Genomic DNA, 13,544 nt, shown 5'->3' with positions numbered 1-13,544 from the left:
GCCCTGCAGTAGGGTGATGTCACATCCCGCACGCAGCCCTGCAGTAGGTTAATGTCACATCCCGCACGCAGCCCCGCAGTAGGGTGATGTCACATCCCGCACGCAGCCCCGCAGTAGGGTGATGTCACATCCCGCACACAGCCCCGCAGTAGGGTGATGTCACATCCCGCACGCAGCCCCGCAGTAGGGTGATGTCACATCCCGCACGCAGCCCAGGTGTCACATCCCGCACGCAGCCCCGCAGTACAGGTGTCACATCCCGCACACAGCCCCGCAGTAGGGTGATGTCATATCCCGCACACAGCCCTGCAGTAGGGTGATGTCACATCCCGCACGCAGCCCTGCAGTAGGTTAATGTCACATCCCGCACGCAGCCCCGCAGTAGGGTGATGTCATATCCCGCACGCAGCCCCGCAGTAGGGTGATGTCACATCCCGCACACAGCCACGCAGTAGGTTAATGTCATATCCCGCAAGCAGCCCCGCAGTAGGGTGATGTCACATCCCGCACGCAGCCCCGCAGTAGGGTGATGTCATATCCCGCACGCAGCCCCGCAGTAGGGTGATGTCACATCCCGCACACAGCCCCGCAGTAGGGTGATGTCATATCCCGCACGCACCCCCGCAGTACAGGTGTCACATCCCGCACACAGCCCTGCAGTAGGGTGATGTCATATCCCGCACGCAGCCCCGCAGTACGGGTGATGTCATATCCCGCACGCTGCCCTGCAGTAGGGTGATGTCATATCCCGCACGCACCCCCGCAGTACAGGTGTCACATCCCGCACACAGCACCGCAGTACGGGTGATGTCACATCCCGCACACAGCCCCGCAGTACGGGTGATGTCACATCCCGCACACAGCCCCGCAGTAGGGTGATGTCATATCCCGCACGCAGCCCCGCAGTAGGGTGATGTCACATCCCGCACACAGCCCCGCAGTAGGTTGATGTCATATCCCGCACGCAGCCCCGCAGTAGGGTGATGTCACATCCCGCACGCAGCACTGCAGTAGGGTGATGTCATATCCCGCACGCAGCCCCGCAGTAGGGTGATGTCATATCCCGCACGCAGCCCCGCAGTAGGGTGATGTCATATCCCGCACACGCAGCCCCGCAGTAGGGTGATGTCACATCCCGCACACAGCCCCGCAGTAGGGTGATGTCATATCCCGCACGCAGCCCCGCAGTAGGTTAATGTCATATCCCGCACGCAGCCCCGCAGTAGGGTGATGTCACATCCCGCACGCAGCCCCGCAGTAGGGTGATGTCACATCCCGCACGCAGCCCCTCAGTAGGGTGATGTCACATCCCGCACGCAGCCCCGCAGTAGGGTGATGTCATATCCCGCACGCAGCCCCGCAGTAGGGCGATGTCACATCCCGCACACAGCCCTGCAGTAGGGTGATGTCACATCCCGCACGCAGCCCTGCAGTAGGTTAATGTCACATCCCGCACGCAGCCCCGCAGTAGGGTGATGTCACATCCCGCACGCAGCCCCGCAGTAGGGTGATGTCACATCCCGCACACAGCCCCGCAGTAGGGTGATGTCACATCCCGCACGCAGCCCCGCAGTAGGGTGATGTCACATCCCGCACGCAGCCCAGGTGTCACATCCCGCACGCAGCCCCGCAGTACAGGTGTCACATCCCGCACACAGCCCCGCAGTAGGGTGATGTCATATCCCGCACACAGCCCTGCAGTAGGGTGATGTCACATCCCGCACGCAGCCCTGCAGTAGGTTAATGTCACATCCCGCACGCAGCCCCGCAGTAGGGTGATGTCACATCCCGCACGCAGCCCCGCAGTAGGGTGATGTCACATCCCGCACACAGCCACGCAGTAGGTTAATGTCATATCCCGCAAGCAGCCCCGCAGTAGGGTGATGTCACATCCCGCACGCAGCCCCGCAGTAGGGTGATGTCATATCCCGCACGCAGCCCCGCAGTAGGGTGATGTCACATCCCGCACACAGCCCCGCAGTAGGGTGATGTCACATCCCGCACGCAGCCCCGCAGTAGGGTGATGTCACATCCCGCACGCAGCCCCACAGTAGGGCGATGTCACATCCCGCACACAGCCCTGCAGTAGGGTGATGTCACATCCCGCACGCAGCCCTGCAGTAGGTTAATGTCACATCCCGCACGCAGCCCCGCAGTAGGGTGATGTCACATCCCGCACGCAGCCCCGCAGTAGGGTGATGTCACATCCCGCACGCAGCCCCGCAGTAGGGTGATGTCACATCCCGCACACAGCCCCGCAGTAGGGTGATGTCACATCCCGCACGCAGCCCCGCAGTAGGGTGATGTCACATCCCGCACGCAGTCCAGGTGTCACATCCCGCACGCAGCCCCGCAGTACAGGTGTCACATCCCGCACACAGCCCCGCAGTAGGGTGATGTCATATCCCGCACACAGCCCTGCAGTAGGGTGATGTCACATCCCGCACGCAGCCCCGCAGTAGGTTAATGTCACATCCCGCACGCAGCCCCGCAGTAGGGTGATGTCACATCCCGCACGCAGCCCTGCAGTAGGGTGATGTCACATCCCGCACACAGCCCCGCAGTAGGTTAATGTCATATCCCGCATGCAACCCCGCAGTAGGGTGATGTCACATCCCGCACACAGCCCCGCAGTAGGGTGATGTCATATCCCGCACGCAGCCCCGCAGTAGGGTGATGTCACATCCCGCACACAGCCCCGCAGTAGGGTGATGTCACATCCCGCACACAGCCCCGCAGTAGGGTGATGTCATATCCCGCACGCAGCCCCACAGTAGGGTGATGTCACATCCCGCACGCAGCCCAGGTGTCACATCCCGCACACAGCCCCGCAGTTCAGGTGTCACATCCCGCACACAGCCCCGCAGTACAAGTGTCACATCCCGCACACAGTCCCCGCAGGACGGGCGACACATCCCGCACACAGCCCTGCAGTATGGGTGATGTCACATCCCGCACACAGCCCCGCAGTACGGGTGATGTCATATCCCGCACACAGCCCCGCAGTACGGGTGATGTCATATCCCGCATGCAGCCCTGCAGTAGGGTGATGTCATATCCCGCACGCACCCCCGCAGTACAGGTGTCACATCCCGCACACAGTCCTGCAGTACGGGTGATGTCACATCCCGCACACAGCCCCGCAGTAGGGTGATGTCATATCCCGCACGCAGCCCCGCAGTAGGGTGATGTCACATCTCGCACACAGCCCCGCAGTATGGGTGTCACATCCCGCACACAGCCCCGCAGTACAGGTGTCACATCCCGCACACAGCCCCGCAGTACAGGTGTCACATCCCGCACACAGTCCCCGCAGGACGGGCGACACATCCCGCACACAGCCCCGCAGTACGGGTGATGTCACATCCCGCACACAGCCCCGCAGTACGGGTGATGTCATATCCCGCACGCAGCCCCGCAGTAGGGTGATGTCATATCCCGCACGCAGCCCTGCAGTAGGGTGATGTCATATCCCGCACGCAGCCCTGCAGTAGGGTGATGTCATATCCCGCACACAGCCCTGCAGTAGGGTGATGTCATATCCCGCACGCAGCCCCGCAGTACGGGTGATGTCATATCCCGCACGCTGCCCTGCAGTAGGGTGATGTCCTATCCCGCACGCACCCCCGCAGTACAGGTGTCACATCCCGCACGCAGCCCAGGTGTCACATCCCGCACGCAGCCCCGCAGTACAGGTGTCACATCCCGCACACAGCCCCGCAGTAGGGTGATGTCATATCCCGCACACAGCCCTGCAGTAGGGTGATGTCACATCCCGCATGCAGCCCCGCAGTAGGTTAATGTCATATCCCGCATGCAGCCCCGCAGTAGGGTGATGTCACATCCCGCACGCAGCCCCGCAGTAGGGTGATGTCATATCCCGCACGCAGCCCCGCAGTAGGGTGATGTCATATCCCGCACGCAGCCCCGCAGTAGGGTGATGTCACATCCCGCACACAGCCCCGCAGTAGGGTGATGTCACATCCCGCACGCAGCCCCGCAGTAGGGTGATGTCATATCCCGCACGCAGCCCCACAGTAGGGTGATGTCACATCCCGCACGCAGCCCAGGTGTCACATCCCGCACACAGTCCCCGCAGGACGGGCGACACATCCCGCACACAGCCCCGCAGTACGGGTGATGTCACATCCCGCACACAGCCCCGCAGTACGGGTGATGTCATATCCCGCACACAGCCCCGCAGTACGGGTGATGTCATATCCCGCATGCAGCCCTGCAGTAGGGTGATGTCATATCCCGCACGCACCCCCGCAGTACAGGTGTCACATCCCGCACACAGTCCTGCAGTACGGGTGATGTCAAATCCCGCACACAGCCCCGCAGTAGGGTGATGTCATATCCCGCACGCAGCCCCGCAGTAGGGTGATGTCACATCTCGCACACAGCCCCGCAGTATGGGTGTCACATCCCGCACACAGCCCCGCAGTACAGGTGTCACATCCCGCACACAGCCCCGCAGTACAGGTGTCACATCCCGCACACAGTCCCCGCAGGACGGGCGACACATCCCGCACACAGCCCCGCAGTACGGGTGATGTCACATCCCGCACACAGCCCCGCAGTGCGGGTGATGTCACATCCCGCACACAGCCCCGCAGTACGGGTGATGTCATATCCCGCACGCAGCCCTGCAGTAGGGTGATGTCATATCCCGCACGCAGCCCTGCAGTAGGGTGATGTCATATCCCGCACGCAGCCCTGCAGTAGGGTGATGTCATATCCCGCACGCAGCCCTGCAGTAGGGTGATGTCATATCCCGCACGCAGCCCCGCAGTACGGGTGATGTCATATCCCGCACGCTGCCCTGCAGTAGGGTGATGTCCTATCCTGCACGCACCCCCGCAGTACAGGTGTCACATCCCGCACACAGCCCCGCAGTACGGGTGATGTCACATCCCGCACACAGCCCCGCAGTACGGGTGATGTCACATCCCGCACACAGCCCCGCAGTAGGGTGATGTCATATCCCGCACGCAGCCCCGCAGTAGGGTGATGTCACATCCCGCACACAGCCCCGCAGTAGGTTAATGTCATATCCCGCACGCAGCCCCGCAGTAGGGTGATGTCACATCCCGCACGCAGCCCTGCAGTAGGGAGATGTCATATCCCGCACGCAGCCCCGCAGTAGGGTGATGTCATATCCCGCACGCAGCCCCGCAGTAGAGTGATGTCATATCCCGCACGCAGCCCCGCAGTAGGGAGATGTCACATCCCGCACACAGCCCCGCAGTAGGGTGATGTCATATCCCGCACGCAGCCCCGCAGTAGGGTGATGTCACATCCCGCACACAGCCCCGCAGTAGGTTAATGTCATATCCCGCACGCAGCCCCGCAGTAGGGTGATGTCACATCCCGCACGCAGCCCCGCAGTAGAGTGATGTCATATCCCGCACGCAGCCCCGCAGTAGGGAGATGTCACATCCCGCACACAGCCCCGCAGTAGGGTGATGTCATATCCCGCACGCAGCCCCGCAGTAGGGTGATGTCACATCCCGCACACAGCCCCGCAGTAGGTTAATGTCATATCCCGCACGCAGCCCCGCAGTAGGGTGATGTCACATCCCGCACGCAGCCCCGCAGTAGGGTGATGTCATATCCCGCACGCAGCCCCGCAGTAGGGTGATGTCACATCCCGCACGCAGCCCCGCAGTAGGGTGATGTCACATCCCACACGCAGCCCCGCAGTAGGGCGATGTCACATCCCGCACACAGCCCTGCAGTAGGGCGATGTCACATCCCGCACGCAGCCCTGCAGTAGGTTAATGTCACATCCCGCACGCAGCCCCGCAGTACGGTGATGTCACATCCCGCACGCAGCCCTGCAGTAGGGTGATGTCACATCCCGCACACAGCCCCGCAGTAGGTTAATGTCATATCCCGCACGCAGCCCCGCAGTAGGGTGATGTCACATCCCGCACGCAGCCCGCAGTAGGGTGATGTCACATCCCGCACGCAGCCCCGCAGTAGGGTGATGTCATATCCCGCACGTAGCCCCGCAGTAGGGTGATGTCACATCCCGCACACAGCCCCGCAGTATGGGTGTCACATCCCGCACACAGCCCCGCAGTACAGGTGTCACATCCCGCACACAGCCCCGCAGTATGGGTGTCACATCCCGCACACAGCCCCGCAGTAGGTTAATGTCATATCCCGCACGCAGCCCTGCAGTAGGGTGATGTCACATCCCGCACGCAGCCCCGCAGTAGGGTGATGTCACATCCCGCACGCAGCCCCGCAGTAGGGTGATGTCATATCCCGCATGCAGCCCCGCAGTAGGGTGATGTCACATCCCGCACACAGCCCCGCAGTAGGGTGATGTCACATCCCGCACGCAGCCCCGCAGTAGGGTGATGTCACATCCCGCACGCAGCCCAGGTGTCACATCCCGCACGCAGCCCGGCAGTATAATGGAAAAGGTAGACATGCATTTCATGTCGACATAAGCAAAAGGTCGACATGGAAAACGTCGGTTTCCACTCCATATCCACTGTGATTGTAAAGTATGAACAAGTCCTATTTTTGAAGGAAAAAACTAGATGAAAAACTAATGTCAACTTTTTCATAAGTCGCATGGTTGCCGACCTGACCCTCTCCTTCAGGGAGAACATGCTCCGCTCCTGGGCTTCCCTGGTAATGTATGATTGCCATCACCTGTGGTGAAACACCTTTCTTATCAATTACCTCCTAGTTCCCCACAGGTGCTGGCAATCCTACATTACCAGGGAAGTCCAGGAGCGGAGCATGTTCTCCCTTATGGAGAGGGTCAGGTAGGCAACCCTGACCTAACGACCGTCCAGGTACAACCAACCCTGAGGTAAACGCTCTTCAACACTCCGTAGGGGCTTTGGTTGGGAGGTAATAATATAAAGTGCAAATAATACTCTTATTAACAGGTGAACTACATGTCCCAGTAGAACTGACTGTACATGATAGCAGGGCCAGATTATAATGGGGGCACAAGGGGTCAGTGCCCCTGGGCCCCCCTCTAGCTAGGGGCCCCCTGTGGTTGGCATGTATTTATTTTTTATAATTTTTTTTAGCTAAAGGTTTTGTGCATGGGAGTGGGGTAGTGCTGCAGCTTCACCTATCTGCCAATGTGACAATGATTAATGGTGCTGAGCATTGGGAGCCAAGTGTGCAGTGCATTACTGGGAGCTGACTAAGTCCCATGACACTTTGCACCAGAGGGCAGAGGCTGATAATTTTGGGCTGAGCTCTGATTGGTGGAGCTCATTACATGCTTCTCAGGCCCATGGAGAACAGCAGCAGCCTAGTAATGGGAGGGTTTTTAATCAGAGGCAGCAATGGGACTGTGAGGTCTCCTACAGAGTAAGGTGCAGGGTGTGAGTGTGAGTGTGAGTGTTGTTTCCCCTGAAGTTACCCATTGACCAAGTTTATACTGCCTTTACTCTGTGTTTTGACAGTGTAATATTCCCCCATCCAGTTTGCGGCCAGTAATGAGAAGTGCAAGGAGGCCCCCCTGTCTAAAGTGCCCCGGGCCCCCTGAAGGCTTAATCTGGCACTGCATGATAGCACTTGTTGAACCACAAGTTCCAGCATGCAACAACATCAAGTGCCCTGACAACCAAACATAAAATATATATCAAACTAGCAGCAGACCACTACCAATTAACTATTGCACTAATTATTTTTGTCGCTACAAAAGATATTCCTCATAATAAGGGGACAATAGCTACTGATAGGACAAAGGTGCCGGCTATTGTCTTACATGAGTCTATCAGGAGTCGGAATCTTGTGTGTGTACTGATTTGTCGTTCTATTGTCTATTGTTCTATTGTTAAAGGGACTTTGTGTTACCTCTATTCACATAATAGTTCATTGAAAATGTTGTGCTGATTGATAGAGCAGATCCAGCATTATAGACCACAGGTTCTCAAACTTGGTCCTCAGGACCCCACACAGCGCATGTTTTCCAGGTCTCCTCACAGAATCACAAGTGAAATAATTATCTCCACCTGAGGATCTTTTCAAATGTGTCAGTGAGTAGTGAGTGCACCTGTTCTCCTGCTGATGTGAACGGTGTGGGGTCCTGAGGACTGCGTTTGAGAACCATTGTATTAGACTATATCATGTGTGTATGAAATACAAGAAAGTGTTAATAAATGATACTATTTATGGTTGTGTTAGTTTCTCTTATTATATGAACATTTTGGTGAATAAGTGTGTTACTCTGGCACTTACATGTATGTAGTGACATAGATGACACAGTCCCAACTGCTCGGAATTTGGGAAAGGCAACTGTAAATGGACCAGGGCGACAGAAGCATACATGTCACACCTACAGAGCCACAACGAGCGTGGCTGAATCCTTCATTTTGTGCCTGAATTGGAACAAACCATCTCTCTAATGTTTCTGTGCAGGGTAAATACTGGCTGCTTTATTTTTACACTGCACTTTAGATTTCAGTTTGAACACACCCCACCCAAATCTAACTCGCTCTGCACATGTTACTTCTGCCCCACCTGCAGTGCAGCATGCTGTCAAAGCTAATTCAGGCCATGTTGGCAATTATTTAGAAGTTCCTGATTTAGTGGCAGGCTATGCGCTGGGGCAAAGGTTTGGTATTCACCGTACTTACCAATTTAATTTGACTCCCCTCTGGATCACTGTGGGGGCAGGCAGATTCGTGTTCCCATGCCAAGTTGCCATACTGACACAATTTGCTCCAAGTCACGTTGTCACGGCCAAAGTCTTATCCGTCTTACTAGGGAGAAGGTGGGAAAGGAAGGGTGATATGATGCTTCTGGAATCCACTGGGTAATTTGCGAGTTCCCAGACCGTTCGGGAGAGTGGGTAAGTATAATAATGGCTGATATATTCATATTATATGTGTAGAAGTGTGTATATGTTCTGTGCATGTTTGTGCAAAATAGCAATTTTATAAGTATTATAGGACACCGTTGCACTGACCGATGGCGCAACTTTGTGCCAACACCAGCAAATTAGCACCACAGCTAGTGGCCATCTCTGTACAAAGCCTTTTGGCTATTGAATTAGGGTAAAGACGAATTAGCGGTTGCAGGAAAGGACACAAGTGTCCATTGCTGAATCAGGCCTTGCCTGGGAAAAGCTGCCTCCAGTACAGGTAGGGTTACCACCTAGTCCCTTTAATTCCGGACACATATTAATTACACAGGTTCTGTGGCTGGCTGACTTCAAGACTCCACTTCACCTGATTTTAAACTGCCACAGAACCTGTGTAATTAACATGTGTCCGGAATTAAAGGGACTAGGTGGTAACCCTAAGTACAGGGGCGTAACTAACTATTCAGCGCCCCTCCGCCGCACGTTTATTCGGTGCCCCCCACCTAACCTGCCCCCCCTTCTTACCCGCGGTCTGCGTCTTCTCGCCCGGCTCTCTGCCGGGACCTTCCTGACGTCACGGTCCCGGCCGGCTCCTGCTGCTACAATGAAAACGGACTCTTAGAAAATGGCTGCCCCCATACTGCAGACAAAAAACTGTCTGCAGTATGGGGGCAGCCATTTTCTAATTGTCAGTTTTCATTGCAGCAGGAGCCGGCTGGGACAGTGACGTCAGGAAGGTCCCGACAGAGAGCCGGGCGAGACGCAGACCGCGGGTAACTATAGCCCCGCAGCCCCCCCGGTGGCGCCCCCAATTTCTCTGCGCCCCCCCGCGACCGCGGGGGCTGCGGAGCTATAGTTACGCCACTGCTCCAGTATACATACCCTATAACATGACTCCTTTCACCAGGTACAAAATGCTGTGCTTCCGGACATCAATCAGTTAATGATTACAATAACTTTTATGAAACAGATGAATTTAAACCACAGGTGACATCATACATAAATTAAGTGGGAGGTCCTAGAGCAGTGGTTCCCAACCCTGGTCCTCAAGTACCCCCAACAGTACACGTTTTCCAGGTCATCCAGCAGGTGCACTCATTATTCAGGCACATTTGAAAAGATCCACAGGTGGCGCTAATTATCTCACCTGTGATTCTGTCCTAGGGAGAATTTTATACCTGGTGAGAAGGGTCACGTTTGAGGACCAGAATTCTGAATATATTTATAACCTTGGGTATTATACACTGGTAGGGATGGGATTAAATATGAATGGTAAGTAACCATGGTTAGTCTGACACTGCTGATGGCCATCCCTAGAGACTATAGTTGATGGAGGTGGTACAGTCAGGGCTATTTTTGTGCAGGCTCCAGCAGGAACTGTGGCCCTTATTCTAGCTCACTCTTTCTGACAAAATATTTCTTAGATGGACAAAACCATGAGCACTGCAGGTGAGGCAGGTGTTACTTGTGCAGAGATAATTAGATTTGGGTGGGGTTTTACATCTGCCTCACCTGCAGTGCACATGGTTTTGTCCATCTAAGAAATATTTTGTCAGAAAGAGTGAGCTAGAATAAGGGCCACAGTTCCTGCTAGAGCCTGCACAAAAATAGCCCTGGGTACAGTTATGTTTCAGTGTAATTTGTGCTGCATGCCAACATTTTTTGCAACTTCTCCATGAGTAGGCTTACCGTACTGCCATACTTGCCTACCCGACCCTCTCCATGCGGGAGAAAATGCTCTGTTCCTGGACTTCCCTGGTAATGTAGGATTGCCAGCACCTGTGGTGACACCTTTTTTTATCAATTACCTAGCTCCCCACAGGTGACGGCAATAATACATTACCAGGGAAGTCCAGGAGCAGAGCATTTTCTCCCGCATGGAGAGGGTCAGGTAGGCAAGTATGGCTTACCGTGCTACACCACCAGGACACTCATGGATTACACAGGTTCTGTGACTCGATAAAACATAGGGCCTTATTCTAGTTCACTCTTTCTGACCAAATCTTTCTTAGATGGACAAAACCATGTGCACTGCAGGTGGGGCAGATGTTACTTGTCCATCTAAGAAGGATTTTGTCAGAAAGAGTGAACTAGAATAAGGCCCATAGTGAGATGCATGCTTGAAGTCAGCCAGCCACAGAACGTGTGTAATTCATGAGTGTACCAGGTTAAAGGGATGGGATGGTATGGTAAGAATATTTATGAGGCTCAGCCAATAACCATAGCAATTGTTTTTCTTTGGTTCAAATGCTCTGAAAAACTTTTTTAAAAATGAAATCTGTTTCTCTATCAATAGTTTCAACTTAATTTGACTATTCAACATTTTCCACTGCAGCGTAGCATCTCAACATTGCTCCTCAGGATGCCAACAGTCCATGTTTTCCAGGTCTCCTCACAGAATTGCAAGTCAAATAATATTAACGCCACCTGTGGATATTTTAAAATATGTAAATGAGCCATAAGTGCAAACATGTGCACCTTAAAGCTGGGTACACACACATTATCTGTGTGATAATTCATAATGTATATCAGCAAATGACAATTAACCTTTTCTTCCCACACACTGGAAAACAGACAAAAAACAATTGCTTGGATATATAAAGCACAACGGAATATGCTGCACTAATAAGAAACTGATAATAATAATATTATTAATATATGTTCTATCACATTGATTTAACCAATTTGTCTCTGACCATTGTCTGTTTTCCAGAGTTTGAGAGCAAATTTTTGATTGTCATTTGTTCCCATACATTTCAGGATATTTATTGCAACCAGAAAGATTGGACAGATTAATCTGAAGGTGTGTACCTGCTTTAAGGTGCCCATACACGGTACAATCTTTTCATGTGTTTTGAACTATATCGCATCACATGCAAATCAAAGCTAGTTCAAAAAGCACGGACTGCGCAGACTTTGGGCGGTATTCAATGTGAATACCTGCGAGGTGCAGCGAATCCTTTTTAGGATTCGCTGCACATTCGCCACGTTCCGGAGCCAGCGGGCTCCGGTATTCAACGTGTCAGGGGCTCGCTGCCCCTGACAGGCGAATATGAGCTCCTGCGGCGAATGCCGCAGGGAGCCTGAGGAGGGTGCCAGGCAGAGAGATGGAAGTCTCTCTGCCTGCCCCTGAACGTTTGTGGGGGGCAGGTGGGCTCCCCGGGTGCCAGGCAGCACAGGCTGCCCCCCCGGGGGTGCCAGCAGGGGGCCGCGTATATTCACTATACCCGATCGTAACATCGGGTGCAGTGAATATATGAATATGTAATGAGCGGCTCGGCTCCGGCGCCCCCTGCTGGCTGCTGTGTAAAAAAAATAAAAAAAAAATATATATATTTTTTTTAATTAAATATATATTCATGTGCTTACTGCACATGAATAAAAGTAGCATGCCCCTCCTTAGAATAAAATTCCTGATTTTTAGACACCAAATGTAAAAAACAAAACACTTTATTTTAAAAGTTCACATTCCACTTCACCATAAAAAGATAGCGATTGCTACTCGGTGAATCATGGCGAAAAAAACCTTGAAATGTATTCATCATGTGGTCATTGAATAGGGTGATTCACCGTTTTTGTCAAAAATTCGCCAAACAGCACAAATTCGCCATAAAAACATGGCGAATCAGGCTCATTGAATACCGCCCTTTATGTGCTGTGCAATGGGATGCCCATGGGAGTGCGCATCACAAATCTGCCAACCACTGCACTTCAGTAATAAAAAAACACACATGCCAGTGTAATCTGCTTTGTTACCACTAGATGGCCTCAGTACTTATGTTGGTAAAGTAAAAAAAAAAAAAAAAAGTTTGAACAAGTAAAGGAGTTTCCTTTTTATAAAGTTACAACTTGCGTTCCTGTCTCTGCTGAAGCGTACAGTCCAGCTTTATAATGGCCAGAAAGAAATGGACGAGGCGTACTTATTTTGTGATTGGCATGACTATGGCAGTCCTCTTCCTCCTGGGAATTCTTCTAGGTGAGTCGTTTCATTCTCCTTGTCTTATACAGTATGTTCTCTAACAGATGTTACTTTATTCAGGTGCAAACCTCACATGTTGGACAGTCTTACAAACACACAGTGCTGTAACTTATGCAGACACCTGATTGTGGCAAGATCACAAAATTCTTTAACAAATTACTAGAAATTGTGACCCGGGCGATGAATTCCTGTTTATTTGGTTAAACAGAACCTTGGTCAGGAATTACTTCTATTTCTATCAGCCTTGTTTTGGTGTTTAATTAGTTTTGTAGCTACTGTACATACATTTTGCATACAGAAACTGTGAGCTTGGTGTTGTGTCTTATTTACGTGTATTATAAAACACTGTGTGTACTTGTTTTAATTTGCACGTCCCTTACTTACAGAATTATACCTACTGTCCAAGACAGGTGTTAAAGGTGCAGAAGGTAAACCTCTATCACTTGCACATCCTTATATATTAAGTGGTTAGTAAATAAATCTAAAAAGAAAAATGTAGAATATTTTGGAAATATTTGTCATACTATTGCTTTCAGTAATTGCGCACTGCTCAATAAGCAGCACTGATGTGTTACAGAACTGTATTTTTGCAATGTGAACTTATAGGGTGAGATTTAATAGGATGAGAGATTCAAAAAGTGAGAGATTTGGTAAGAAATCTCCAGATTTTTTTAAAGCGGCAATCATTTACACTGCAAAACCAGTTTGATTTTGCAG

General features: G+C 52.7%; 1 protein-coding gene across 4 annotated transcripts in view; it reads left to right on the top strand.

The window, feature by feature from the left end:
- Nucleotides 1–8,640: 8,640 nt before the first annotated feature.
- The window catches only part of NAALAD2 (N-acetylated alpha-linked acidic dipeptidase 2), an 84,579-nt gene continuing 79,675 nt past the window's right edge, over nt 8,641–13,544 (top strand). The window contains exons 1-3 of one of the 4 annotated variants that reach the window (XM_083170154.1): nt 8,641–8,836; nt 12,721–12,824; nt 13,214–13,255. In XM_083170154.1, the coding sequence (XP_083026280.1) occupies nt 12,740–12,824; nt 13,214–13,255 (127 nt within the window). In that variant the 5' untranslated portion in view covers nt 8,641–8,836; nt 12,721–12,739. Of the gene's footprint in view, nt 8,837–9,995; nt 10,121–12,720; nt 12,825–13,213; nt 13,256–13,544 lie in introns of those variants that run through there. The other 3 variants (XM_083170153.1, XM_083170156.1, XM_083170155.1) reach the window with 3 other exon arrangements.

The sequence above is a fragment of the Crinia signifera genome, chromosome 2, assembly GCF_055691185.1.
Source record: "Crinia signifera chromosome 2, ASM5569118v1, whole genome shotgun sequence".
Taxonomy (NCBI): Eukaryota; Metazoa; Chordata; class Amphibia; order Anura; family Myobatrachidae; genus Crinia; species Crinia signifera.
Note: the sequence above shows the minus strand (reverse complement) of the source record. Positions and strands in the feature narration are given on the sequence as shown.